This window comes from Castor canadensis, chromosome 7 (assembly GCF_047511655.1).
Source record: "Castor canadensis chromosome 7, mCasCan1.hap1v2, whole genome shotgun sequence".
Classification (NCBI taxonomy): domain Eukaryota; kingdom Metazoa; phylum Chordata; class Mammalia; order Rodentia; family Castoridae; genus Castor; species Castor canadensis.
The window spans coordinates 138490107-138517450 of NC_133392.1; the positions used below are offsets into that span (position 1 = coordinate 138490107).

A 27344-nucleotide genomic window follows, 5' to 3' on the forward strand; every position below is an offset into this window, starting at 1 on the left:
TTAGAGAATCCATTAAGCATACAGGAACAGGAAAGCATATAGGTGGGCCTGTTATGTAGCTGAAAATCAAAATCCGATCAATTTTGATGTTAAAACTGTGGAAACAACCATGATATCGTTCCAACTATCCACTGTAGGACCAAATTTAGATCACAAAGAATCTCTCCTTCTACTCAGGGGAGAAAAAAATCCCAAACATGTAAGTTATAGATGTAGGAGGTTTATATTTTGCTTAACATCCTTCACTGCCTACATGTACATGTGTGTTTGCATGTATATGTGTGTGTGTAAGAGAGAGAGCCAACTGTGGCATGGAATTCCAGAGGACCATGGAATTGTTGAACATTTCTTCTTTCCTGAAATTCTTCACCTTAGGTTTCTATTATATTACCTCCCAAGTTGCTACCAGCAACTAATAATAATTACCAGTTAATGAGCAGTTGTGTTCCAGAGAGTTTGCTAACTTCTTTGCCTACATATGTCATTTAACCCTAACAATGATTATTCCATTTCACAATGAAGAAGATATGGCTCACAAAGAACAATTAACTGCCATCCCCAAATAGTTTTTATTTTCCTATCTCTTTAATTGTTCAATTCAGCTCAACAAACATTCATTTAACACCTATTCTGTGCCAACCATTATGCTACACACCATGGGGGTTATAGAGATGAACAAGAGTTGAAATTCTATTAGGGGGGTCATAGAAATTGGAGTTGTGCTTTGAGTTCATTTCAAGAGTGGAAAAGGAGGATTATCTCAGCCAGCACCAGGAAGCATCTGAGTCCGGCATGGTCACATGCACATGTGCTTATGTGTATAGGAGGGGCTTTTTTAATCCTGTTCTGTCCTTTTCCCTTACCCCGCTGCCACTGGCCATGGGTCTCCTCCATCCTGTGCCCCTATATTTCACCCTAAGAGGAGTTTGTCTGTTTCCACCTCTCAGGTTCCTACCATCTGTCTGCCAATGGCATCTCAGTAGGCATTCATCCCTGTTCTCATTCCCTCTCCCCACAGATTGCCAGCTCTGGAGGGTATTCCTACTTGGATATCACCCCACCTGCACACAGCCCTTTTTCATTTGCAGAATTTAAGAACAACATGAAAACAAAAACCCTGAAGTCTTTGTCCATCAAGAGGTCCCCTTTCCCAGGTTCTGACCACTGTCCACAACCACAAAGTCCTCCTGGAGCCCAGGCTCATAGGCTTAGAGGCATTTTGACTTTATTTTCCTCCACCAGGGAAGCAGAGTGTTCTAGCAGAAAAAGCAGAGGCTTCAGCATTAGACCTAGTTTTGGACTCCAGTTTCATCACTCACTTACTGGTTTAATGCCTATGATTGAGTTGCTTAATCTCTATAGACCTGTTTCCTTGTCTGTAAAGCAGAGGTGTTCACATTTCCCACAGGCCATAAAGATGAATGGAAGGCCTGCAAAAGTGACTAGTACAGGCCCCCAATAATCTAAAGACCTCCACTAGACTGCAGCTCTTAAAGGTTCTACCATTTCCCAAAAGCTCCATCCTAGGATCCAAGCCTTCAACACATAGGCCTTTAGAACACTGAAGATCCAAAGTACAGCATTTGGTAAAACAAACAAGTATGGCTTCAACTGTATTTTTTTGAGATAGGGTCTCCATATGTAGCCCAGGCTGGTTTCGTACTCACAATCCTCCTGCCTCAGCTTCCCCAGTGCTGGGATTATAGGTGTACACCACCACTGCCCTGTACTCTTTATGTCCTATAAATTTGGGACCTTTTTTCTCTTCAACATTCTTTTTCCCACCTTATAAATCCTGAATTTTAGAACTATTTTCCTTGTATAGCCTCCCTATCAAGTTTTAAAGATGGAAGAGATGTATGATCACCCAGCCCAGACATCTAATTCCATTGATAACACTCTGAAGCTCTGAAAAGGAAGAATACTTTGGAGCCACATGGTCAGCAGGTGGGGGGACATACCATTGATCGTCATAGCTTCCCTCACCCTGGACCATCTCTAGCCCTTACCTCGAATGGGTAGTCCCTGGAGTGACTGTGTCTGGGGTGGCGGGCTGCATTTCCAGTGAGAATACCCATCATCTGCAGATCACATTGGCAGCTGGAGCTATGTTGAGGGCACAGCATGGCCTCTCAATATCTTTCACATGTCCTACCAAGAGCTGCTCTTAAAATACCTAATGATTCAGTTTGCCTGGTGAATAGTCTATGTTGATAGTTAAACTCTGACCTAGCCAATGTGAGATTAGGAGACAGAGCTTAGATTGGGGTCAGGGACAATTTATAATCGCCAAATGCCTACTGGCAGTTTCCCTGGAGATTCCACCATCACCTCAAACCCAGCCCATTCCCCTTAAAACCACATCAATGTCCAAGTTGCCCAATTCCATCATTCACTGTCATCTAGACTAAAACCTGGCAGGCTGTCTGTATTCCCACTGTCGCTGACTCTAACAGTCAGCTCTAAGGGCCATTTTGCTTTTCCTTTCTAGTGCTTTTTCTAGTCTTTCCTTTCCATTCCTATTGGCATACTGCCTGGAATTGCATGTTGGTCTGTGATGAGACAGTTGGAAACCTGCATGTAAACAGACAACATTTAAGAAAAGATGTACCTCCCATAACTCAACTTGAATTTTTGTACTTGTAACATCATAGGAGTCTTTAAAGGTATTAGCTTGAGACTCAGATTTTGCCTTTGTCCTTCTTTGATAGTAACAGTCCATTTGTGAGCTTGGCACACCCTCTTGCCATGGCTCTCCAGCTGTGGGAGACTGTGTGAAGGGCAGCATCTAGTCTGGACAGCTTAGCTGAACTGTCATCCTAGGATGACCTGGATGTTACTAGACAGTGATTTGTGTGAGGATAGTCTGTGAGATAAATTTCCTGAGTCCTTATTATAGACAAGACAGGAGCTAGACACTTGAGGGATTACTAAAAAATATAAAAATCCTTACCTCAGTTAACCTGGCTTAAATGGAAGAAGGAAAAGCTGGCAATAAATGGGAACAAAGAAATTCCAGATAGGATGTATAAATTTATAAACAAACTCATCTACTGGAGGTTCTGGATAAAGAGATATGTGGTAGTTTCTAACCACAGGGGATTCCTGATCTGAAAAGGAAGATAGGTAAGAAACAACATAACCTGCCACAAGAAACATTATTATGACAAAGTTAAGCCCATCTCAAAGATGTTTTGAGAACCTAAACCAAGACAATATTTATTTATTATTTACTGCGGTACTGGGGTGCGAGCTCAGGGCCTTCACCTTGAGCCACTCCACCAGCCCTAGTTTTGTGAAGGGTTTTTTAAGATAGGGTCTCGCAGAAGTATTTGCCCAGGCTGGCTTCAAACCGCGATCCTCCTGATCTCTGCCTCCTGAGTAGCTAGGGATAGGTTTTGAGCCACCAGCACCCAGCAAGACAATATTGATAATAGCTGGCCAGAAAAGATAAGAGCATAACTATATGCCAGGAGCCATGCTATGTTCATTATATCATTTTCTCTCATTTTATTCACACACTTTTTTTTCCTCATTTTATCCTTACAACTTTCTGGACAGAAACTATAATTATTTCCAATGTTTAGAGCTGGAGGAGGCCTGGAGAGGTCAAGTAGCTGTCCCAGGTCCCATAGTTTGTAACAAAAGGAACCAGTATTCCAGCCATGCTCTGCTTGCTGCTACCTTCTGAGAACTACTGTGTTGCTGGCTCTTCTTCTAGGAGGCCCCACCTGAGCAAAGCCAGAAGGGTGGATCAAGACTGGCCATGCACAGCTGGATAGGACAGTGGGGAAGGTACAGATTTCACAGGCATGGTGAACAGGTAATATAGAGCATGAGAGAGAGAGAGAGAAAATGTGTCACACTTAGAATCCAGAGTTTCTCTGAACAGCTGAAATGCTCAAGCCTTTCCAGAAGAGGGTGAGTTTTAAGTTGGACTTGGAGGGGCAACCCAAAGAACACAGTGTTTAGTATAATTGGAGAATAAGAGAAAAGGTGGTGGGCCCTGGCACTGACAGGACTAGGCTCCAGGTGAAGTGTAAAAGGGATGAAAGCTAGAGACTCTGAGGTTAGGAAGATGTTTGTATTTGGGTGTGGGAGAAACATGGCAGACGAGATCTGGCCATGCTGTCTAACCTGAGCCTTCCCCCTGCAGCTTATGCTCAACTGCAACCACACCAGCTCCTCCCACAGCCATCATCAAAGCACCTGCAGCCCCATTTTGTGATCCAACCACAGCCACAGCCACAGCCACAGCAGCAACAGCCACAGCCACCGAGGCCTGCGCCCCAAGCCCAGTCCCAACTCCAGCTCACCTCAGCCCCCACAAGCCTAGCCCTACAGCCTGGCTCAGAAGCTCACACCATGCCACTAGGCCCACCTACACCCACACTGCCACTCCAGTGTCCCACTGCCCATCTGAACAAGACTAGTGGCAGTCAGCAGTGCCACCCTCCCACACCAGACACTGGACCTCAAAATGGACTTCCCGAGGGCATGTCCCATACCTCTCAACGCAGGTTCCAGCACACCTCAGCTGTCATCTTACAACTACAGCCTGCTTCACCAGTGGTGAGTAAGCTGATCCCAAGGTGCAGAGAGCAGTGGGGAAGCACAGCTCAGATAGTCTTGTGGCCTCATTCAGGTGTTTCTGGGTGGGTTGATTGTTGAAGTTATGGGTATTCCAAGGAAGAGGAGAGGGCTCTCCCTAACTTGGGATGACTGAATCTTAAAGTCCTTGCCTGGTGCCCGTGTTCCATAGAAGCCTGCGTAGTACCCAAGAACACAGAGGTGTATTTTGTTTGTTTATGAAAAGACCCATCTCTCTGTCCTGCCCCTTGCAGCCCCAGCAATGTGGCCCTGATGACTGGAAAGAAGCGGAACTGGTAGAGAAGAGTGTGCCTGAGGCTCGGCCAGGCCCATCACCACACCAGCAATCCATTGTCACTGCCATGCCTGGTGGCCTGCCTATACCCAAGAACCCTAACATCCAGCAGTCCCCTACTCACGGTATGAAGCTATAAAGCATAGCGGGGCCCTTGAGGGAGGGGACTCAGCTTCTTTTCCATCCCTTGATAACATTTCACTAGGACATCTAAAATGGAAGGGTAAGCTACTGCAAGCCCAATGAGGCAACAAGAAAACTGGGTAGCTGGAAGTAGGAAGAAGGGAGGAAATGAGCCAGGGATAAAGAAGGGGTCCTAGAAGATATAAGAATAAGAGGGTAGAGAAAGAAAAGGAGAGTTGGAAGTTTTAGATCCAGCCTCTGCAGCCACATGCCATTGGTGTTGGATATATGTGTGTGTATATATATATATGCCAGCTCAGCTGAGGTAGGTATCTAGTGTGATTTTCACTTCACTCAGTATGAGGAATTCTTGCAATTGGAAATATGAGGGTTGCCATATCTTAGAAATAAGGGACTGCCTCAGAAGAACCAGAAGGAGACTCAGCCACAAAAAGCATCCTTGAGGAAAATGTGCTCAGCTATGGGGTCCTCATTTGTCTATCTGTGAGTTACATATGGACTTCCTCATAACCTGGGATTCAGGGACTGCTGGAATCACTCCACTCTCGTGGGAGAGTAACAGCAGTACCTCCGCCCTCTGCAGCCATCCATTTGCTTTCCTTCCCCTCTGTGCTAGCCTGCACAGGAATCTGGGCCCAGACCTCAGTGACATTCTGAGCCACAGGCTACTGACAGCTCAGGGAGGTAGTTCTCATTATGATGCTAAGTGTATGCTCAGAGTGGGGTGAGAGGGAAGAGAAAAAAGAGTTTGGAGATTGAAGGAGAAATGAGAAGAAAAATACTTTGGGACAAGGTAGGGAGAAAAGGTTATATGGTCCTGTAAGGATTGGGGATGGGATCCAGGAAAAGAAAGGCAAAAGAATATGGAGAAAGGGCACCAGAGAAATTAAAAGGCAGGAAGGAGATCATCCATTCTCTTTTTTCAGTAAGAGGCTCATCATTTTGAAAAGCAGCCCAGGGACTGAGGTGTGGCTCAGCAGAAGAGCACTTGCCTGGCATGTGCAAGGCATTGGGTTCAATCCCCAGCATTGCAAGAAAAAGAAAAAAGAAAAGCATCCCATTTCCCATTCTATAGAATTGCTCTAATTATCAGACAGTTGCTCTTCCAATTAAGCCAAAGTCTGCTTTTCTGGAACTTGGCCACCAATCATTGTGATTCTGTCTCATGAGCTGTAACAGAGTCCATCTCATATAGTGTTTATAGACATTTGTTATGTCTCTAGTATCTCATTTCTATTAAAAAGGAGAAACTCTCTAGGCTAAAGACCCCAGACTTCTTTCATTTTTTCCCCTATAGTACGTCAAGATTTCCATCACTTTGTCATGCCTGTCTACCCACATTCTACCTTTTCATCAATATCCTCTTAAGTTGTGATCCCCAAAATTAACATTAATTTCCAAATTAAAAAGAAAACACTAGTCTTTATAAGCCTGTTAAGAAGCAGGACTGTTTCTTAGATCCATATGGAGTGGTAGTAGGAAGGAACTAAAATTTTCTTGAGCACCTACTATGTGCCTGGCACTGTTCTAAGTTCTTTACTCACTTACAATACCCTTGATAGACAAATGTTATTATTCCCATTATTCAAAGGGAGAACAAAAGCCTGGAGAGAGGCTCCAGTTCATGCAGATGAGAAAAGGCAATGCCTGGCTCTGGCTTCCAGTGGCTCCCTCATCTCTCTTTAACAAGTCACCACATTAATTCCTCCAACCTATGGAAATAATGTGGGTTCACATAGCACTATGGCACTGTGTCAACTTAATTCCAGAGGACCGAGTTTAGTTTTGACATGCTTTTGTTGTTTTTAGATTTCTTTTTTACATGAGCTGCTATCTTGCCAGATCTCTTTAGTCTCAAACTTGTACAATTTATATTTTGACCCCAGATACAATTAGTTACATCTACTAAACATTATCTTTTGAATTTAACCCATAGTTGCAACATAAGAAGAAATTAGTGATAGTTAATGGCTAATATTTAATAAACTGTCAGGTTTTCCAGGTATTTCCTCTTTTAATCCTGGTAATACCCAATAAAAGGTAGGAACTTTTTATTATCCTCATTTTAAAGATAAGAGAACTAAGGCACAGAGAAAGTAAGTGGTAGGACAGGAATCTCTTATATCTAAATTCTGTAATCCATTATACTAATTCCTCTGTTTACCTTTGCCACCTATAAATTGCATAGTGTTTTGTCTTTTACCAATTTTCTTTCTTTCTTTTTTTCTTTTTTGTGATACTGGGGTTTGAACTCAGGACCTACACCTTGGGGCACTCTACCAGTCTTTTTTTTTGTGATGTTTTTTTCAAGATAGGGTCTCACAAACTATTTGGCCCAGGCTGGCTTTGAACCTCGATCCTCCTGGACTCTGCTAAGATTACAGGTGTGAGCCACCAGTGACCAGTTCAATTTTCTGATAGAAATGTTGGACCCAACTGAGGATTCATGCACTGTTTTTAGAATGCTGGTCATCAACATTCTTTGTTCAAGTATTGTTATTCAGCACCTCCTAAATGAACTGACATTTGTCTTCCATCTTGTCCAGAAAGCTCTCAAAAATCTCTTTCTAAAATCTTATCAAGGTGATAAACACATAGCAAGCACCTGCTCTTGAGGTCCTATCTCATAAGAGAAGTAAGCTTTGCATAGTAGAAATAATTGCCAATCACTGGACTTGCATACCCATGCATTTTGCTCTGTGCAAAGCTCTGTGGGGCTGGCAGAGTGGCTCAAGTGGTAGAGCACCTGCCTAGCAAGCAAAGGTCCTGAGTTCAAACCTCAGTACCACAAAGAGAAAAAGCACTGTGGGATGGGAGGTAATACACAGAGAAATAAGATCTATACCCTACCTTCAAGAAGCTTCCATTCTCCTGGTAAAGATGAAAAATGCACAGGAAATTATAATGAAAGCTGTAACACGATAAGGGCATGGGAGAATCTTGAGTAAGTGCTTTACCTAAGTTACAAGAGAGAAATGTTACTGCCAAGTGGAGATTATCAGGATAGATTTCAGGGAGAAAATAGCATTGCTCTAGAGTAGAAGTAGGCAAACCACAGCCCCAGGGCCACATTCATTACAATGCCAGTGTTTATACAGCCTGCAAGCTAATAATGATTTTAACAATCAAAAGAATACTATTTCATGATAGTAGTGAAAATTCTATGTTCAGAGTGAAGTTCTGTTGGAACACAGCCATACTCATTCATTATACACATTCTGTGTGGTTGCTTTCATACTCCAATGGCCAGTTGAGTTAGCTGGAAGAAACCATATGACCTGCAGAGTCTAAGATAGTTCCTCTCTGGTCCCTTACAGAAAGTTTGCCAGCTCCTGTTCTTGAGTTTAGACCTTGAAGGATGGGTAAGACCTGGATATGCAAAGCTAGGGAAAGAGTATTCCAGGCAGGACCAGTGGAAGTTAAGGTGGGGAAGCAGGAAGTGTGGGTAGGCTGGGGAATGGAGAGAAATTTAGTATTCTATCCCATTATCTTAGTTTATAAAGCAAAATATGTGTAAGAAATGCAGAGTGAGAGAGGGAAAAAGAATATGAATATTAATGAAAAGGAGATTTGAAAATTTGGAAAATAGTAAAGGAGCAAGAGGGAATGGTGCAAAAAAAAAAAAGTATTCGGGAAACAAAATAAATGTAAGACATGGAAACAAAGAGATGTGGCTGGAGGGGGAAAGAAGGTGAGAGGAAAAGAGCCTGAATGATAGAGAATGAATATGAATGCTAAGAAAAGTAAGAAATGGTTAAATACTGGGAAAGAGTCAAGAATGGGGGAGAGGTTCACTGTGGTCTATGCAGCAGCACCTGGGGTGAGAATTGTGTGTCACGTTCTCTTCTGTACCCCCCGCCTCCTAGCGTGTTTAATGAAGGTGTTTCGCAGGGACAGTTCAGGTTCAACCAATGTGTTTGGGGTAGAAAACTAGCTTTTATTGGGCTCCCACTGTGCGCAAGGCGCTGCAGGCAATTTGTAGATTAGTTAATCCTCACATTAACCTAACGGGTAGGGATTACGCCCTTATTGGAAGTACGACTGGGGTCCCTTCAGTCATTACTTCACCTCTCTGATCCGCTGTTCCCAGTGGGGAGGATAATGACCACTTGGAGGGTTACTGTGAACAATAACGGAAAGGGTGCGTGCACTTAGCCCCTGACACACACTAACCCTCAATTGGTGGTCGTCATTACGAGGCTTGCCTCGGAGGCCCCACAGATCGCTGTCAAGGCGGGAGTCACCCGCCACCCGCCCCTGAGCTTGTTCTGCTGGGAGCGAGGCCAGCCGTGCTCCCGCCCGCGCTGGCCTCCCGAGGTCGATACCCCGCGCTCCCGCAGCGCCTTCCGGAGGGCTCGGGGCGGGGCTCGGGCGCACAAAGGAAGCGCGCGGCCCGCGTCCGCCGTCCGCCCCGCCCCGCCGCCGGCCTGGCCCCGCCCCGGCGGAGGCGGCCCAGGAGCCGTTCCGGACGCGCCGCATTGTCTCCGCGGCGCTGCAGCCCTCCAGCGCCCGTCGCGCGCGCAGCCCGGCCTAGCGCCCCAGCCCAGGCCAGCGTCCCCACTGCCCTTTGTCGAAGGCGACCAGGCCGCTGAGGTCGGATGCGCCGTGGCAGCCCCGGGCCCCGGCTCGGAGGCTCCCGGCGGAGAGGAAGCGGCCCGCCCGGGCCCGGGACACCGCGCGAGGCAACGCCGGGCCGAGGGGCTGCGTAGGCCCCGCCCGGCCAGGCCCAGCCGGGCCCTGGACAGGTCAGTGCCGGGGCGGGGGAAGGGTTCCCGCGGGAGGGGCTGCGCGCCGCGCCGGAAAACGGGCGCCGCCCTCGGGGCCGCGCGCGGGTGGCCTACTCGGCTGCCAGGCAGTGCCAGCCGCGATGCTCGCCCTCTCGGCGCCGGGGAGGTGCCCGCCGTGCCTCGCCCGGGGAGCCGCCGCCCGCGCCGCGCCGTGCGCTTCCGGGCGTCCGGGTCCCCGCACGCCCCCGCCCCGCGAGCGCGGCCTTCCGGAGGACCGCGCGTTTAGGGCTGTCCGGCTGGCATCGTAGTACTAATTTATTGAGAGCGGACTGTCTCGGAGGCGCCTGCGGCCTCTTTGGAGAGTTTTGTTCTTAATCTTGGCCTCCGAGATTTTTTGTTGGATGGAAAGGGACAAGCTGTTGTGTGCTGTCCTTTTCCATTTTTAGAAGAGTGTTTTCTGTCCCTTCTGAGCCAAAAGAAGGAATGCTGCATTTGTTGGTTCTTTACATTAAATCCAGGATCCGTGAGATTCCCTGTTTAAATCGAAGTCTACCGAGAGGGAGCTTATCTGCCCAAGGCCAGGATTCGAACTCATGGCGAAGCCAGTGTGAACTCCCAAGCTCCTGCCTCCGCGTTGTCGTGCCAGTTCGTGCCATTGAGACCCCTCCTTTGCTGCCCGAACAGATTCCACTAATGTACTTTCACTTCTGACCAACTTTCCTTCCCCTTCCATGCGGACAGTGTTTACCTTCTTGAGCTACCTACACAGCATGCTTTTCTTTTTCCTGCTTTACAAATCAATGACAGCTTTCCCCTCAGATGTTTCCCATCTTTGATCTTTAATCCCCTCTGTTAGCATGTTGGGCCCTCCTGAAATAAATTACCGACCTCAATCCATGAAATGTCCCCAGTTTTTGTAGAACAGCCCCAATTTAAACTGTTCCATCCCATTTTCTACAAATCCGTGTCTCAATTTTGCATTTAGGAAATAATGCCACTCCCAGTGTACCAGACCCTACAGTCCTAGCCTTTTCCAGCCCTTTGGCCCTGGGGCATTACTGGGTAATCCAATTATCATTCACCTGGGATTTTTCTTCCCCTCCTGAGTCAACCCAAATGTTGGAACTGCCAGGATTTCTAGGTCAGCATGAACATTACAGGCTAATGAAGCAAAGAAATTCCTTTTTTGTATTTCTGCACACCCTCCCCCTCCCCTTTCTCCTCATCTTTTATTTCCTTACTGGGCAGCAGTCCTGTGGCAGTGTCTACTGATTAGGGTTTAAGGTTGGGTCTTAAGGGATGTAGGACTTCACAGACTCTAGAAACTGCCTTACTGTGTTGACTGTAGAACAGGAGACTTTATCTTGGATGTTAAAACACCATCCAAGCTAAGCAGTTTTTTGTTTCATTCAGTTAGTTATGCTTAGCCCCATGGAGAATTTCATGAACGCGACTTTAACACATAGCCCCCAACATCCGGCTTGTTTGGGAATATTCACACTTGAGTTAACTATAAACTGTTTTCCACTGCACGTTTCTGCACCTAAGTTCCAGCTCCTGCTAGGCAGGGACGAGGGCTTGGCTCCTTCACAGAGCAGCTTGTTTCACAGAGGGTCCAGCAGATGGGGAGTGGTGCTGTATTGGCACCTGCCCTTTCCATGCCTTGTTGGTCATGTGAGCACTGTTCTGCCCACCAAGATCTGTTTCCAGGCTTGTTCATATACACTGGGAAGAATAGATGCCTTTTTTCCTCCATCCTTAATCTTGAGGAAGTGGGTAGTTTCTTAGTCACTTTTTCTCAATTGCGGAACTGCATTTTCATGAGCCATCTCTCCTGACATGTGGCACATAAGTGCTTAATGTTTTACAGTGTACCTACGTCTGTGGTCTGTGTCCTGACTTATTTTTAAATTTATCTTCACCAAGCACATTTCATTTATATTATTTCCTTCCCTGAAAGTAAAAACTCTAGTCTTCCTTCTGTCACAGTTAGGTGCTCTGTCTGCAGATCTCTAGCCATTGCTTTTTTGCAGCCTCCTGTGAAGGACACTCTCTTAGGAATGTGTTTTGTTCTCCCAAGTTTGTCATTGACTTTCTAGTCTAAGCTGATTGACCCTGAGATTTCTTTTCCCTGCCACCCAGACCCCTTCCCCCAGTTCTGACCCTGTGCCTGTTACTTGCTCTGGCTCAGACCCAAAATCCACTCTTTTTTTCAGACCACATCCTTTTTCCTGCCTTACTCATTTCCTGCCTTGGATGCTTTGGATCCTTTCAGAGGGAGGGGAATAAAGTTAGTGAAGAGGATTAAATGGATAGATGATTTTACAAAACGTGAACTGTTCATGTTTCTGGCCTTGAATGTTCTTACCTAGGTTGTCTTATTTAAGGAAACGCACACCGAGAGAAATCGATTACTGTTTCAGAATCAAAAATTTGTACCCATGTGTTTGGGAATGTCACTCTTTCTCTCTCTCTCTTTCTCTTCTATTGTGAATGCATAAAGAGGACAGCTTAACTGTCTTAAACTCTTCTTTAGATCTCTGTCCTCCCTCGGACTGTGGGCCTCATGCTAGGCATTCAGTACACATTTGCCCAACAATCTAATTCCTGTCAGAGTCCTTCCCTTGGATCAGCAACCTAAGTTAAAAACGAGGGCATAGTATGGTGGTTCCAATTCTGATCCTACTGTTCCCTGTCCATATGAAATTTCCAAGGGCTTTTTCCCCTCCTGTTGAGCAAGTCCAGGTATATTAAAGTTCTCCCAGCCATCCAGTATTTAAGCTCCAGACATGTGGTCTCACCCACAAAATAGATTGTCTTAAGATACCCACTAGAGGTAAGAGATGGGAAATGAGAATAAGGAGTCTTCCTGTAGGATGGTTTCTTCTTTTGTTCCCTTTGTCTTATGCCATTTTGCAATTGAAAGATGAAGATTTTCTGTGGTCAGGAGGAATCTCAGAAAAGTGGTAATAGAGGCTCTTGTGTACTCCTCCTGAGATGAAGGCCGGTGTCTGAGCCTGCCCATCCCTCCTGCCTCCTGCCAGTTCCCATCCCAGTGGAAAAGCAAGGTGAGGATGATTGCCTTATGCAGTCAACTCTAATGGGGCCTTTGTGTCAATGGCCTTCTCTCATGGACTTAGCAACTCAGAACTGCACTATACCTTCAAGTGAGAGGCCCAAACATGTACAGATTTATATTTTAAATGTTTGTGTGGTGTGGTTTAAACTGCAATGTGAGTCACCATTTGAGAAGACTCTGTGTTTGTTTTCTGTTTTAAAAAGATAACTAATTGTTTTTCACAAATCAAATAGATGCAGGTTTCATTTTAAGCACTGACATTTAAAACTTTTCATTTTGAATTACTAGCTACATCAGAGCACTGATTTGATATTTGTAAGTATCAGAGGCAGACCATCTTTAATTCTGCTTTACATCATGGATATTTGGAGGAATTGTTAGGAAAAGAATCAACCATTTGCTTATCCAAAAGAACATTCTTAGATACTCTAAACTTCTTTTCCCCATCAGTAACAAGAATAGAGTAACTGACATGGTCAAGAAATGGGCTATTTTATAACTGAAGTTAGGAGTGTTGTAAGTTACGTAGCATATAGTTTCAGTGGTGAATTCTTGCTGTGGGACTTACTGTGAGACCAGCTAGGCCAGCATAGTAAACTTGGTAGTTTTTTCCTCTGTTCCCTTTCCAAATTATTTATAGTAAAAAAAGGACGTGCTTTCCTATAGTCTTTCAATTTCCAAATGATATTTTAGTTTGGATCAGCCCAAAAGAAAAGAACATTCTTTCTACATCTGCTAAAGAAGTGATTGCAGTTAAACACAGATTACCAATGTTCTGAGATGAATCCAGATGTTGAGGAGAGTCCCAGTTTGCTATTTTGACTTTCTTTAAAGTATAAGCAAATGTCTGTTTCTTGGATGATTCTCTTCTTAGTAGTGAAATTATTGTCATTTTTATTAAGAGATGACTGTTGGATGTCATGTAGTCCTCTGCAGTAGATTGGAGGGGCCAGACCTGATGCCAAATATGGAACTGTTGGCAAGAAAATGAAAGTTCATGACTGCTGAGAGTTATTTTTAAAGCTCTAGCTGCTTGGCTATTATGTCTCAAATACTGCATAATTATTCCTAGTTACTGATGTTTTTAGTATATTTGAAACCATCCATATGTGGCCCAAAACTACACAGCAATATTAAGATATTAGAAACAACTAAAGCAGGTGGTTAAAGTAAACGACAATTAATGCAAAGCAAATACATTTTTTAAAAAATGGTTAAATCCACTTTCCAGTCCTCCAGTAATTGTTAATCTTCTGTCTGTTAACTGGTTGCAAATAGGGTGATTGGAAGTTTAGATAGTGGTTACAAGAAGAAAAGGGGTAATGTGAAGCTATCTGAAAGATTGACTTGCAAGGTAAGTATCATCTGGACCACTGTGTAGGCCAGGAAACTGAGGCTTAGCCCTGCTTCCTCCATTTCATCTCCCACCATCATTGAGCTAAGCACATTAGTGAGCCCACAGTTAGTAATTAAAAACAAATAAGTCATATTGGGGAAGGACATTTACTAACATTTCTAGATTTTTTTTTTTGTAAACTGGCAGAAATTCATCTTCCATGAGTTTATCTTTAGCCTTTTAAACACCACCTGGCATTATAAGTTCCATAAAATTACCATTTCCTAGGTGAAGTGGTTGTTTTATTTGTCTCACAGTTAAACTTCTTTTTGGTTTCTGGGGTTCTTCTGCACTCTGTACTCGATGATATTTAAGACTCCTTATGAAAGATTTGTATAGAAAGGGAATCTGATGTTTGTCTTCTTGTCTTTTGGATTACTAGTTGTTGCTGTTGATGATGAATTGAGACTTGGCTTCCCCTGAATGAAGGGCAGAAGCATTTCTGTTACGTTGCAGTCATTGTCAAAATGGAGGTAACGGTTCTTCCTGAAGCCTGATCTCAAGAGTACCCTTATAGAGTACCCTCTGAGGACACCCTGAGTAGACCAAGGCATTGAGTAACATGGACATTGCCTCAGTTTGGGCTCTGGAACTGGAAGAGGCCAGGCTCAATGAAAGTGAGGTTAGGGATATTTGTACTGTATTGTGCTGCATGATTTTATTTAATCCTTTCACTACAATCACTTAAAACAGATACAAGTACCCCATGCCATAGATATGGAACCTGAGGCCTAAAGTAACTTGCCATCATCACAACCTAGAATTTAAGACTAGGATTTTTCTGTGCTATATTTGTAGCCCAACTTCTCCAAGTGTTCACTTTCCCAGCTTTTCACATATATAAACATGCCAGATATATAACAGTCTGATCCTATTCTTGTGGAGAAACTGAGACTGAGAGAGCAGATACTAAGTGATTGAAGCCACACAGGTAATCACAGATGACACCAGACTGTGAGTCCAGGTCTGACCCAGAGCCAGCACTTTTCTCACTCTGCTATTCTGCCTTTTGGTCCTGATATTTGGGTATCTCTGTAGAGCCTCTGCCCTGGTCCCAGACTTGTTGCCATTTGAAATCATAGCATCTGCCAAAGCATTGTGATGTGAGCCCACCTGGGAGCTCCTGAGCTTATGGTTGAATACTGTCCTTTAAACTGGCCCCTGCTGGCAGTGTTAAGCAGAACTCTGAAGACTGTCTTGAGCACCTGCAGCCAGAGCTAGCTGTTATTTCTGGTGCACCAACTGTTGGAAGTCACCTTGTGGTCCTGCAGGAGTTACTGCTGCATTTGGCCTCAGTCCCCTGGAGGTACTCAGGCTGTGGACTGGGAAACAGTTCCAGCAGCCACATGGAAACCCCCCACAGCTCCTGCTGTCCTCAGCTGCACAGGGAAGGGCAGCTTTTCACTCCATTGATTGCTTCCCTCCTAGCTCAGGGTGGCAGCTTGGAAGACATTCAGCTGTTTACAATTCAGCTTATGTACACTTTAGCTGAGGACTGTGGGTGAGTCAGAAGGGCCCTCTCTTTGCTTATGTCCTGAGAGACAGCATGAAAGTCAGCTGTATGGTAATGACTGCCAGCAAGGGAGGAACCAGCCTCCCTAAGAGATGCCTTAGTGGGAGGTACTCAGTCCAAATGCTTAAGACTTTAGAAACATGCCTGCTCTCCAGTCCTGCTATCCCAGACTCAATATGGTCATTCTGCAGTGGCACTGAGGGTATCTGACTAAGCCTACTCTGGATCAGCCTGCAAGGAACCTGGGTGTGGCTCCAGGTCCTCACCCCCATGCCTGAAAAGCTCACCACTGCACTGGGCAGAGTGCCCCCTGGGGAATCTCCTGTGACTGTTGATTCTTCCCTTCTCTCTGGAGATGTTCTTCAGAGCAGCTGTTCTTGTTGGCAGAGCTGAGGAAGGTGCGCTAAAGGGTGGGTGGCGATGGCACCTATGTGAGAGCTACAGACTTTGTCCTCCAGGCAAAGAGGTCTTACATGTCTGACCAGCTCTGTCCTTAGCAAAATTGAAAAGGTTACAAACATTTGGCCTTGGTTCTCTGGTTCCTCCCTCTGATACTCAGAAGACTCCAAGGTGGGAAAGGGCCTACAAGTTTCCTACCACTAAGAGCTCCTTTGGTGTGTGATCTAGAAGATACTACCTTCCAAATGGCATTCTCTCTCTCACCTTGATTGCAAAATGCACTCTTGTAACATATAGTCTGCATGGTAGATACATGTATAACCAATGTGTCCATTTAGCGTTAAAAACTTGAAGAAGGCTGGGCATGGTGGCTCACTGCTGTAATCCCAGCTGTTTTAGAGGCAAGAGATGGGATTGGGGTTCAGAGTCATCCTGGGCAAAAAGTTAACAAGACACCCACCCTCCCATCTCAATCAGTAAGTTGGGTGTGATGGCGTGTGCTTGTGATCCCAACTACACGGGGAAGCTGTAGGTAGATGGGTCACAGTACAGGCCAGTCTCAGGCAAAAATGTGAGACCCTATTTTAAAATAACCTAAAAGCAAAACAGAGCTGGAGGTGTGGCTCAAGTGGCAGAGGGCTTGCAGCCTTGGGGAGGAATGGGTCATCTTTATTCTAGCATTTTAAGTTTGGGGAACATGGATTAAATAACAGCATGTTTAGCTCTATTGAAATATATATGCTGTTTTTCCTTTAAGGTATCTTGACATATTTAACCTAGATTGTGGATTCTGATTAACCATGTTCAAGGATGCTTTTCTTGTTAGTCTAGGAATCCCATTCTGGGAGTCACTCATCTAGATCATTGCTCTTCCTAGCCTGTATGTTCCAGACCACACATGATGCCTGGCCTGCCTTCACAATGTCCCAGAAAGCAGTTTGCATTTCCTGCCAGCTTCTCCCAAGTGCCATTGTGCTGTCCCATGGCCAAAGTACAATCCTCCCCCACTGCTACCCTTGAGCAACCCACCCAGGAGAATCTAAAACCCTATGTTCTGCTCCTGACTGTATTTATGACCTCAGATAAGTCACTCAGCCCTAAAGCCAAGTTGCTTCTTCTGGAAAAGACTTTAGACTTAGGTCCTTCTAACTCTAATCCTCTGTAATCTAATGCACCATCATTCAAAACTGCCCCTCCCCACCACCACTATCATACCTCTTTCCCTAAGAGGGTGCTTATCTGAGTGAGTGGTTCACAGCAAGGTGTGAATGACTGTTGGGTAACTTGCATTTTAAAGAAGGTTGTTAACCACATTAATCTCTTTAATTGAGAATTCTGTGAAAGTCCTGGGATAAAGCTCCAGCCTGCCTGCTCCCCCCTTGCACTTTCCTGCCCTCTCCTGAGGAACAGGGGGAGGTGTGAACAAATTGGTGCTCTTTCAGAGTGCCACTAATTTCCTGGGACCCAGATGTGACAAAAGAGCTTGTAAAAGGTGGCACCATACCTTTCCACAGACCCGGGTACTCTGCTGCTGCTGGGACCAGGTACACTCTGTGTCTGCTGTGTCTCCTGGATATAGTTCATAGGCATCACTTCGCAGAGCTCCACTCATGCTCTCTAGAGCAGGTTCATTATGGCCCTCTGTCACCTGCTATGACCACGCTGTAACTTACTGGGTCTGCAAACTGAGGCATAGTGGGCACATCTGCAGTGCCAGGGGCTTGGAGCAGGTACTCTGTTTTATAGATGGCCTTGTTTTGCCATTTGTTGACCAGAAAGGAATGATCCATGTTATCAGCTATCCCTTAAATTCTTTAACTTCATTAGCTCTGTTTTACTCCAACTGCAGCCAGTAGGGGTAGTTAGAAGTCTTAGATTAAAACACACCCTTCTCATATCTAGAGAAAGTGGAAAACTGCCATTAACCTGACTGCAGGGGTGGAAAGAGAAGCTCTGCACCTCTGTTCCCTCTGAAGTCAGGTCTCCCAGGCTTATCAGACTAAGGAGCGCTAGACATTTGAGATGCCCCTTGCAAATGTAGCACTAAACTACAGTCCCATATAAAAGATGATTTGTGTCTTATCTGTGCATATTGAAGGATATGGTCAGAACTGGTTGCATAGTGGCCAGATTTTGCATGGCTGGACAGCTTGACCTCTGTCTTCAACTGGCTAGAGAGCTCAGCCTCTCTGGAGGCCTACCAAGGGTCCTGAGGACAAACAAAGCCATTTTTTCTAGGCACCTCCCTGCTTCTGCCTCTAGAGGTCATCCTGTCTTGCCAAGTTCCTGGATCTGGTATAAATGTTTCAAAGCGCACAAGGGATCTGGAGTTCTGAATGCTGGAGCTGAACTCCAGCCTTCAGGGCGGACTTAATGCTCTACCTCCCCTCTGCTAAGGAAACCCTCATTGTGACAGGAAGAATAGCTACTTTTATAGCCAGGTACCAGAATTGCCATTCCTGTGGCAAGCCTTTCTCAAATCATCATACCTCAGAAGCAGTTTGTAAGTCTCGCTAGTACCTGGTCAGTTGGGAGACTTCTGCTCTATATTGATGATGGAACTTGAGACCATTGGGTCCTTGTGTTCTGGTTTAACAGGGGTCAGGCATTATTATACCTTGGACATTGAAGGCACAGAGATGACTCAGCCCCTGCTATGCTTAACAGAGGTGACCAGTCTCAAAGCACATAATTTCCCAGCAGGAGCATAGAGAAGAGCCACTGGGTGGTCCTTCCTATTTTGTTCCTGCATATGGACTATTTCTGCTAGGGCCTGTGAATGAGGTCAGAATTGGGAAGCAACCTAAAGGTTGAGTATGTATTTTTGTAAGACCCAACACATACTGTTTTGTTCATGCTCTTCCAAATACTTGGCCCTTTGTGGTCAGTTTCAATAAAGACAAGTTTTTACCTCACCTCTCCCCACTGGGACCTGGCTTACTTCCCTTCTCGGCCCCTGCAACTCAGGGTGCCCTGCCCCCACTGTTCAGTTCAGGTACCTAACTACATGACAGTATTTGAGACCTGTGGGAATCCCCCAGCACTTTCAGCCTTGGAAATTGATCTAGAGAATTAAATAAGGAACCAAATTCCAAAGAAAGAGTATTTCTTTGTCTCTTTTCTCTGGCCTCAGGGCCAGCAGGGCAGGTTTCTGCAAGTTTCACTGTTAAGCTGCTTTCCCCCAAGCAGGCAGAAAAGCAGTCTGGGAGAGTGGGAAGCAGATTAAATTAATCTCAGTGTGCTGAGCATGGCAGGGGGTGAGACAGTGTTTGGTCATTCCAGAAATAGCCCTCACTCTTTGTTACTAAAGCAGATGATGAGCTATTGGCCTTCAAGATGACTGCAAAGCAAACAGCTGCGAGCCTTCATTGTTCACTCAACAGCAGTCCTTTCTGCCCCTTGGACCTACCCCAGGGTTATAATGGAGAGGGAGAGCTTCTAATGTTAGAGCCGGAAGGGTTTATTAGTTTTCCTTTCTCAATAAGGTGGTTTTTTTTTTTTTTTAACTCAGATTCCTAAAAGTCTTTGCTTCTTAGAGGAAGCATTAGGTTTGTAACCTTGAACCTGTATTTGGCATAATGAAAGAATCCAACCTCAAGACTTAGCTCCCTGTCATTCAGGATGTATTAGTATGCACAAGTCTGAGAGAGGGGTAGGAAAAGGATGGGGCAGGGAGCATTGCACATGAGCAAGGAGAGCGAGATCACACAAAAGGGACAGGTAACAGGAGCTGTTTAGTGATAAGTACCAGTGAAAGGCAAGAGTGAGCCCAGAGTTTAAAGGAGAGTGGATTAATTCCATTTTAATTCCATCATTAATACCAGAGGCATTTATCAACCAAACCAAGGGAGTCATTCATTTCCCTGTACCTGTATGACTAAGACAAAAAAGCTGGGGGGTGATGGCACAAACCTATAATCCCTATTACTAGAGATCTTAAATTCAAGGCCAACCTGGTCAACTTCGGAGATCCTGCTTCAAAATAAATAAGTAAATAATAAAATGGAAATTTTACCAGCAAGATCTCTCAGATGATTATACTTCATATAGTATGCTCACTATTAATTGGGCACTTGACATTTAAAAATGCAAGCAAAGAAAACCTAGGGTGACATTGAAATTGTAACCTTTGTACATAAGGAGTGGTTGAAAGAGCAGAGGGGATTGGCCTGGAGGAGAGAAAATATACTATATATTACAGTATATTATACTATACTAATTTACTATATAACATACTCTTCCTGACCCCAGGAGCATTTCTTGAGCATTTCCTGGTGATCTAGTACTGTGTTGCTATTCATAGTAATACAGTAAGGTAGGTATTAACATCCTTAATTTACAGTCTGTGAAACAAGCTTGGGGAGGGACCACGGTTTGCTGTAATTCATTCGGTGATAGAGACCAGTCTCTAAGCCATGCCAAAGCCTATGTTTTTGCTTAGCATACATACTCACTTTACCTCATTGTCTTTGGACTTAAGGAACAGAACCATAATTAAGGGTCAGAAATAAACAGATTCAGAAGACAGATTTGGAAGAACTTTCTAACTGTACTACCCATAGTAGCAACAAACTACTTCAGAGACAGTAAGTTCCTTTTTACTGGAGGCAATCAAAGGAATGCTAGAAAAATACTGGGTGGGAGCACTCTAGAGAATGTTCAAGCATTGGTAAGGGAATGAAGAAGGCTCCAATCAGTGGCTTTCTCAGGGACTTTTTCTAGGTGCAAATTAGGAAATGGCTATCATCTAAAACATAAAGTTTAAGGTTTAGTAGTGAGCTTTGTATTCTAATAATGTTTATGCATCATTTTAAACAAAACACATTTGTCTCCTTACATATTTAAAATATTAGAAAAAAGAGGAAAACATCATGTAAATGCAGACTTAAATGTTTACAGTTTAAAAGTAAAGAAACATAGTTATTATTAAGTCAGCCCTCTTATCTATTCATATGCTGTAAAGTTGTTTGTTTTTTCAGTTCCCAGATAACCTTTACAATTTAGGAAGACAATTCCAAAAGGGGGAATTTCCCCATCTGTACAGAAAATCCAAAATATTTTAAATTTTTTTTAATGAATATAGACACTTAAGGGAATTTTTCCAACTTGCTAGTGTGACTTTGTGTCAAGCAAAATTTAATTTTTAAAAACCCTCTTCAGTAACATCTCCTGGATGACTCCTGCTCAGCTCTGGAGTTTTTTTTAAACATGGTTGAATTTTCCGGAGGAATGAGTACTAAAGACACATGTTATAGCCAGTGCTTTTTCATTAAAAAAGATTTGTCCCAGTTTTGAGCCACTACTAGCAAGAAAATGAGTTGGAGGGGCAAAGACCTACTGTGATTCAGTTATAAACCTTCCCTAAAGTATGTCTATTTCCTTATGCTGTATAATTAGGCCTATGAATTGCTTTGGTGGTATTTTGAATCATTGATATGACATAAGATCATTTTCATATAAAGTTTTGTACAAAAATTACTTAACAAATGTGCTGAAGTTATTTTGAAACTATGTGTCATACACCATTGGGTTGTGCTTAAAATTGATAGGCTTGTTGCAATTTAAAGGGAAAAAAAAATTAGCTTTCCTCTCTTTCTTCTTTTAGGAAGTTCCAGGTTAAAGCGTCTCAGGTCACTGGGCACTTGGTGGTAGAGAACAGCCTGGGTGGGGAGTTAAAGAAAAGAGGTGATGAAGCCTTGCACGTCTGAGGCAGTGAGCATTTCAAGTGAGATGCTGTTGGGTGGGGAGGAGAGGAGGTCTGCAGTGGTAGGTTGTGGAAGGCCCCTCATCACACTTTCTGGAGTACTGCTGGGTCTTCTGTGAGAAAGCTAGCAGGCCCATGGAAAAGGACTGACGGAGGTTGTCCACAAAGAGATGAAGGGAGGTCTGTGATTTGCTGAGGATTGGTTTGGGTGCCGAGCTATGCACTGAGCAAGAGGCTTGATTGAGAGCACAGTGAGGCAGCATAGAAAATCCCGGCTCTGCCTGCAGCTTCCATGGTAGACAAAGTGAGTAAGAGCGTATCTTAATACAGTGACCCCAAATGACCAGTCTGAATAGTCCAGATCCACAGGATGGTTATCTTCTGGTAGTTCAACCCCCAAATTCCCTTGGCATCAATTTCTGTGGTTCAGTGCTTTGATATTTCACAGGGTTTTTAAAACCCAGTCCTCCAAGGAAATTCATAAAAGGTTCATTTAACCTCTGTCTGCCAAACTCCATCACACCTTAAGCCCTATAAGTAGTTCAGCTTCTTTTCCTGGTTTTAGATGTCATCTTGGATACTAAATTTTCTCCCTGAGCTGAATGTTGCTTCATTTGTCCAACTCAGTATTGCCTGAGGTCTTGCCTTCTCAAAGCTAGGATTCTTGTCTGTTTAACCTGGTTAAACTGTCTTAGCACAGTTGGAAAATCAAGAAACTCTGCTAGCTGATTATTGCAGAACTGATTATACGCACACTTTCTGGTGTGTCCATTGAAACTGTACCACTTCTAAGTTGGTCATTGAAGAAGGGGACTGCTTGGTTTGCATTGTGGTTTGGTGGAGCAGAAGAATCCAGGCACACTTTGAGTCCTTGCTGTCCCTCTTCCAGACCTCTGTTCTGATCTCCACTGCTTTGTTTCCTACTCTCCCTTGTGCAGAGACAGGGCAGGGCATTGTTCATGCACTGACCGACCTCAGCAGCCCCGGCATGACCTCAGGGAACGGAAACTCTGCCTCCAGCATCGCCGGCACTGCCCCCCAGAATGGTGAGAATAAACCACCACAGGCCATTGTGAAACCCCAAATCCTGACGCATGTTATCGAAGGGTTTGTGATCCAGGAGGGGGCGGAGCCTTTCCCGGTACGGACTACTTCTTTTCCCCTCTTTTTTTTTTTTTTAAGTATATTTTGGATGTGTATTAGAGTATTTTTACATTTCCATGTAAATTTTCTGAAAATGTGAACAATTTGCTCTTTCCTTGCTAATTCTCCCATAAGAACGTTGGCACCATTTCTTTCTAGGATTGATATCTCTCCAAGGTCCCAGAAGGGCTCAGTGATCAGGAATAATTGGCAGGACCCCTTGGTTAAGTAGTTTCCAACACAGACTCAGCTGTGTCTCTGCCTGGTGACCTGTGACCCCTTGGAGTTAGTTCACTTTGGAGTGTTTGATGAGAGATGGTGGACTTTGGAAAATTAGACTTCACCAAGCTTTCCATGCCAAAACCTCTGAATAGCAAAACTTCAACAGATTTGGGAACAAGAGGAACCTGCTTAGCACAGAATTCTTAAGATGTATTGAAAATAAAGATGGGGAAGCAGGGTTGCAGCCTGAATCTTGTTTTCTGGGGACAGAACCTTGAAAGAGGAGCATGAATGAGATTGAGGGGCCTTCAGAAAGGGCACAATCAGAGGTCTCCAATGAAAGCATTAGACCAAAGGGAAATGCAAAAGGTCACAAAGAAACTTTATTAGAGCCAGCACCCAGAACTGTACTGTGCAATGTGATGCGGGGGCAGGTGCGGTGATTTGTAGGAATCCAGGTCCTAGAACCAGGTGCATGATAGCCTCTTAGAGGATTAGCTGAATATACCCATCTTCCCGGGATGCCATCTGCCTCGTTTGGATCCATTGGTGGTTTGATTCAGTTAGCAGAAGACTCTGAGCTTGATTGACTTAAGAGTGAACTTCCTTCTAAAATGCTAAAGGATAAACAGGTTCTTGTCCTCTTTCCCTCTGGAGATTGACCAAGAGCAGTGGTAAAGAAATCCACCAGGAACACCTTAGCTATAAGTAGTTAGCTCTGTTACATCCCTTCTCTCACTACCCTGGGAGCCTCCTCTTGCCTACTGGAGAAACACTGGGAACCAACTGGTTTCACAGGGTAGATACAGACACTGTACCATGCCAGCTTTGCCCTAGGGTTAGACACCCTGCAATCTTGCCACCAGGCTGCCTGAACAAAGGGAGGACCAAAGGGATGAATAAGCCAGTCTAGGCAACCACAGGGCATGTACTCTGTGACCCAAAGTCACTTTTTTCCTGCTTTCCCCTGTGGCTGCCTATACCTCTGGCTTGTGTAGAGCAGTGGTAAGGTGGAGAACAGTAAGAAGTCAAAAAAGGGGTGCTGAGTCTCTTTCATAAAGGACACCCTCACACACAGACTCAGCCCTGCCCCTACCTGGTGCCATGTGAGCACAGGCCTTTTCACTTGATCTGGCACTGTGAGAAACCTGATCTTTGCCTCTATCTCAAAAAGAACAGAAGACACCTAGAAGAATAGATACTCTCCTGACCTCTCTGCCATCCACTGGTCCTGGACTACAGTAACCCCATACTTTGGTGCCTACTGCTTTTTGCCTGAGTTAGGCAGAAGGATAGGGCCTTGAACAAGGGAACCTTGAAGGATAACATGGGGGAGGCTTGAGGTGGGATCTTGTATCTGCCTGGCTGCTTAATACCTGTAATTGTGACGAGATTCCATGGAGGGGAGCACTTGGACTTAACTCTTGTGGCCTCCATGTCACCTGTCCTCTAGGTGGGACGCTCGTCCCTGCTGGTGGGGAATCTCAAGAAGAAGTATGCACAGGGGTTCTTGGCTGAGAAGCTTCCACAGCAGGACCATACCACCACCACTGACTCAGAGATGGAGGAACCCTACCTGCAAGGTAGGCACCTCAGCCATGGGTCTGAGGCCTTCCGGTTTTGTGGGAAGACAGGCCTCACACTCCCCTTTCTCAATGTCTGTGAAGGAGTGACAAACATTCCTGTCCACCAAGCATTTTCCCCCAGTCCCTTTGTCTCTGGAGAATAGGGAACCCTATTCCAGGGCTGCTTCTCTAGCCCTGCTCCCTCCAGCCATCCACAGGGTTTCAAGAGTTGTGCTTCCTTTGGGACCCATTGGCATGTTTTAGGAGCTAGTGTGGGGTGGCACCAGGCAGGCTTTCCCTTTTGCTGCCTCAGGAGTCTGTGCTAAGGCACAGCAGTAGCCAGATAAGGACAGCACTTGACAAGTGTAAGTCTTCTGCTTCCCTTAATGTCGTGAAGGATACTGATTCTGCTTCACCTGTGTTGTACCTTGGAATCTTAGCACTTGGAAGAAAACAACTGCCAAGTTTACAAGGGGGATCAACACTAGATACTCTTGGGATCTTTCCTGCCAGGAGGCACAGCCCTTCTAAAATCAGTAGCAAAAACACTTTCATGTGTTCCTAATGGATGCCTCTGCATATCACACCCATGGGGAAATAAGGAAGAGACAGGACAGATTATGGAGGCCCTATAGTGAGGCTGTTCACAGGCATGCAGGAATTTCTCCTTCTCCACACATAACCCATTTCCATATTTTTCAGAATCCAAAGAGGAGGGTACTCCCCTCAAACTCAAATGTGAGCTCTGTGGCCGGATGGACTTTGCATACAAGTTCAAGCGTTCCAAGCGCTTCTGTTCCATGGCTTGTGCAAAAAGGTAAGTGGCCTCAACCCTAATGCCATGCCCAGTCTTTTCCCTTTCCTCAGGGATTGCACCTGCTTTTATGTCCATCTCCCTCCAATAATCATCCATCTAGGAGACCGTAGGTATGGCTTATCCAGCTTCCTATTTCCTTTACCTGGTTGGATGCAGCCTTTGCATCCTTAGTGCACTTGGAAAGCTGAGAAACCAGGACCCCTAGGAGGGGATCAGAGGGAGCAGCAAGAGGAAGGAAGCAGCCCTCTAGCTAGGCAGCCTCCTGGGTCCCCCTGGCATCCATTCTTTGCGTGCCATGGGCAGCTGCCACCTCCATAGGATAAGCCCCCACTGGAAGCTTTGCCCAGAATCCTAGGACCAGTTACAGTGTCCCTGAGGGAAACTTTCACCCAGCTCAGAAAAATGGTGATCATAATTTGAAAAACCCCTGTTGTAAGAGCCTGATACATACTAGACACTGTGCTAGTCAATTGATGGGTTAGTCCATTGGTAAGAGTTCTAAATAACTCTGGAAAGGCAGCTATTACTATTGTTCCCATCGTTCTTACTATTGTCTGCTTTATACAGGTTGTAAAACTACAGCACAAAGGAATAGTCATGCCTAAAGTGACGCACAGCTAATGATACAAACTTACAATTTAGACTTGTTCTAAAGTTCTATGTAGTTTTTTTTCTTTTCTTTTTGGCAGCAACTGGGGTTTGAACTCGGCCTCATGCTTGCTAAGGCAGGCGCTCTTACCACTTGAGCCACTCTGCTAACCCCTATGTACTTTTTGTACCAAGGTGGAAAAAGCAGCTGACCTTGAAGCCCACAGCCCCCAAAAGAGAAGAAATCTCTAGGTCTCGGGCAGAGGTGTTCCACATGTCTGCTTAGAATTCCTGCCCTCAGTCCTCCCAGGCTGTGCTGGAGGTAGTCAGGGCCCATTAGTCCAGTTTTGCCAGGCCACTCTTCAACAAGATGATTCATTTTCTGGTACAGATAGTATTTATTTATAGCTGTGCTCCATGTATGTCATTGACATTACCTCATGTCATCATGAGACCAGTTTTTGAAGGCAAGTGTTACCACCCCCATCTCCCACTAAGGTTCAGCTTAATAACTGCCCAGAGTTGCCAGCCAGCAACCAACAGTGATGAAGTCAGGATTTGAACCAATGGATAGACTCAAATTTTGCCAGACAGCTTAACTAGTCTTGTTCTGCCTACCACGCTTGAGCCTTACAATTGTTCTGACCCCACTCTTCCTGGCTCTTACAGGTATAATGTGGGATGCACCAAACGGGTGGGACTTTTCCACTCGGACCGGAGCAAGCTGCAGAAGACAGGCACCACAACCCACAACCGCCGTCGGGCCAGCAAGGCTAGTCTGCCGACACTTACCAAGGATACCAAGAAGCAGGTGAGGGCCAGGAGAGCTTCATTTCTACAAGTGTCCACCAGCCTCCCTTCTGACACGACCCTGGACATGGACACTCATATTCCCTTCTAGCAGCTCACTCGTCATGTTTCGTGCTGTACTAACTTCTCACAAGTCTGACATATGGAGCCTTGCCTATGCCCCTTAGTAGGTCCCTTCATTTAGACTCAAGGGTACTTACAAAGTACCTTACCCTCTCCAACAGCCTTGCCCCACCACCTCCCCTACCTTGCAGTTGACCTCTGTCCTTACCTCTGAGGCCAGGGGGATGGGGGTGGTCTCCTGTTGGCCCTATGAAGGCTGTTCAGGTTACCTCCTGTCTCACGTGAAAGG

The 27344-nt window shown here is 45.1% G+C and overlaps 1 protein-coding gene across 6 annotated transcripts in view; it reads left to right on the forward strand.

The window, feature by feature from the left end:
• Phc2 (polyhomeotic homolog 2) overlaps positions 1-27344 on the forward strand; it is a 107643-nt gene that overhangs the window by 74173 nt on the left and 6126 nt on the right. For 5 of the 6 annotated variants that reach the window (XM_074080640.1, XM_074080643.1, XM_074080639.1 and 2 more), the window contains 6 exons: positions 4157-4572; positions 4845-5010; positions 22786-22988; positions 24666-24795; positions 25480-25594; positions 26852-26993. In XM_074080640.1, coding sequence (XP_073936741.1) covers positions 4157-4572; positions 4845-5010; positions 22786-22988; positions 24666-24795; positions 25480-25594; positions 26852-26993 — 1172 coding nt within the window. Of the gene's footprint in view, positions 1-4156; positions 4573-4844; positions 5011-9499; positions 9775-22785; positions 22989-24665; positions 24796-25479; positions 25595-26851; positions 26994-27344 lie in introns of those variants that run through there. The other variant, XM_074080644.1, reaches the window with a different exon arrangement.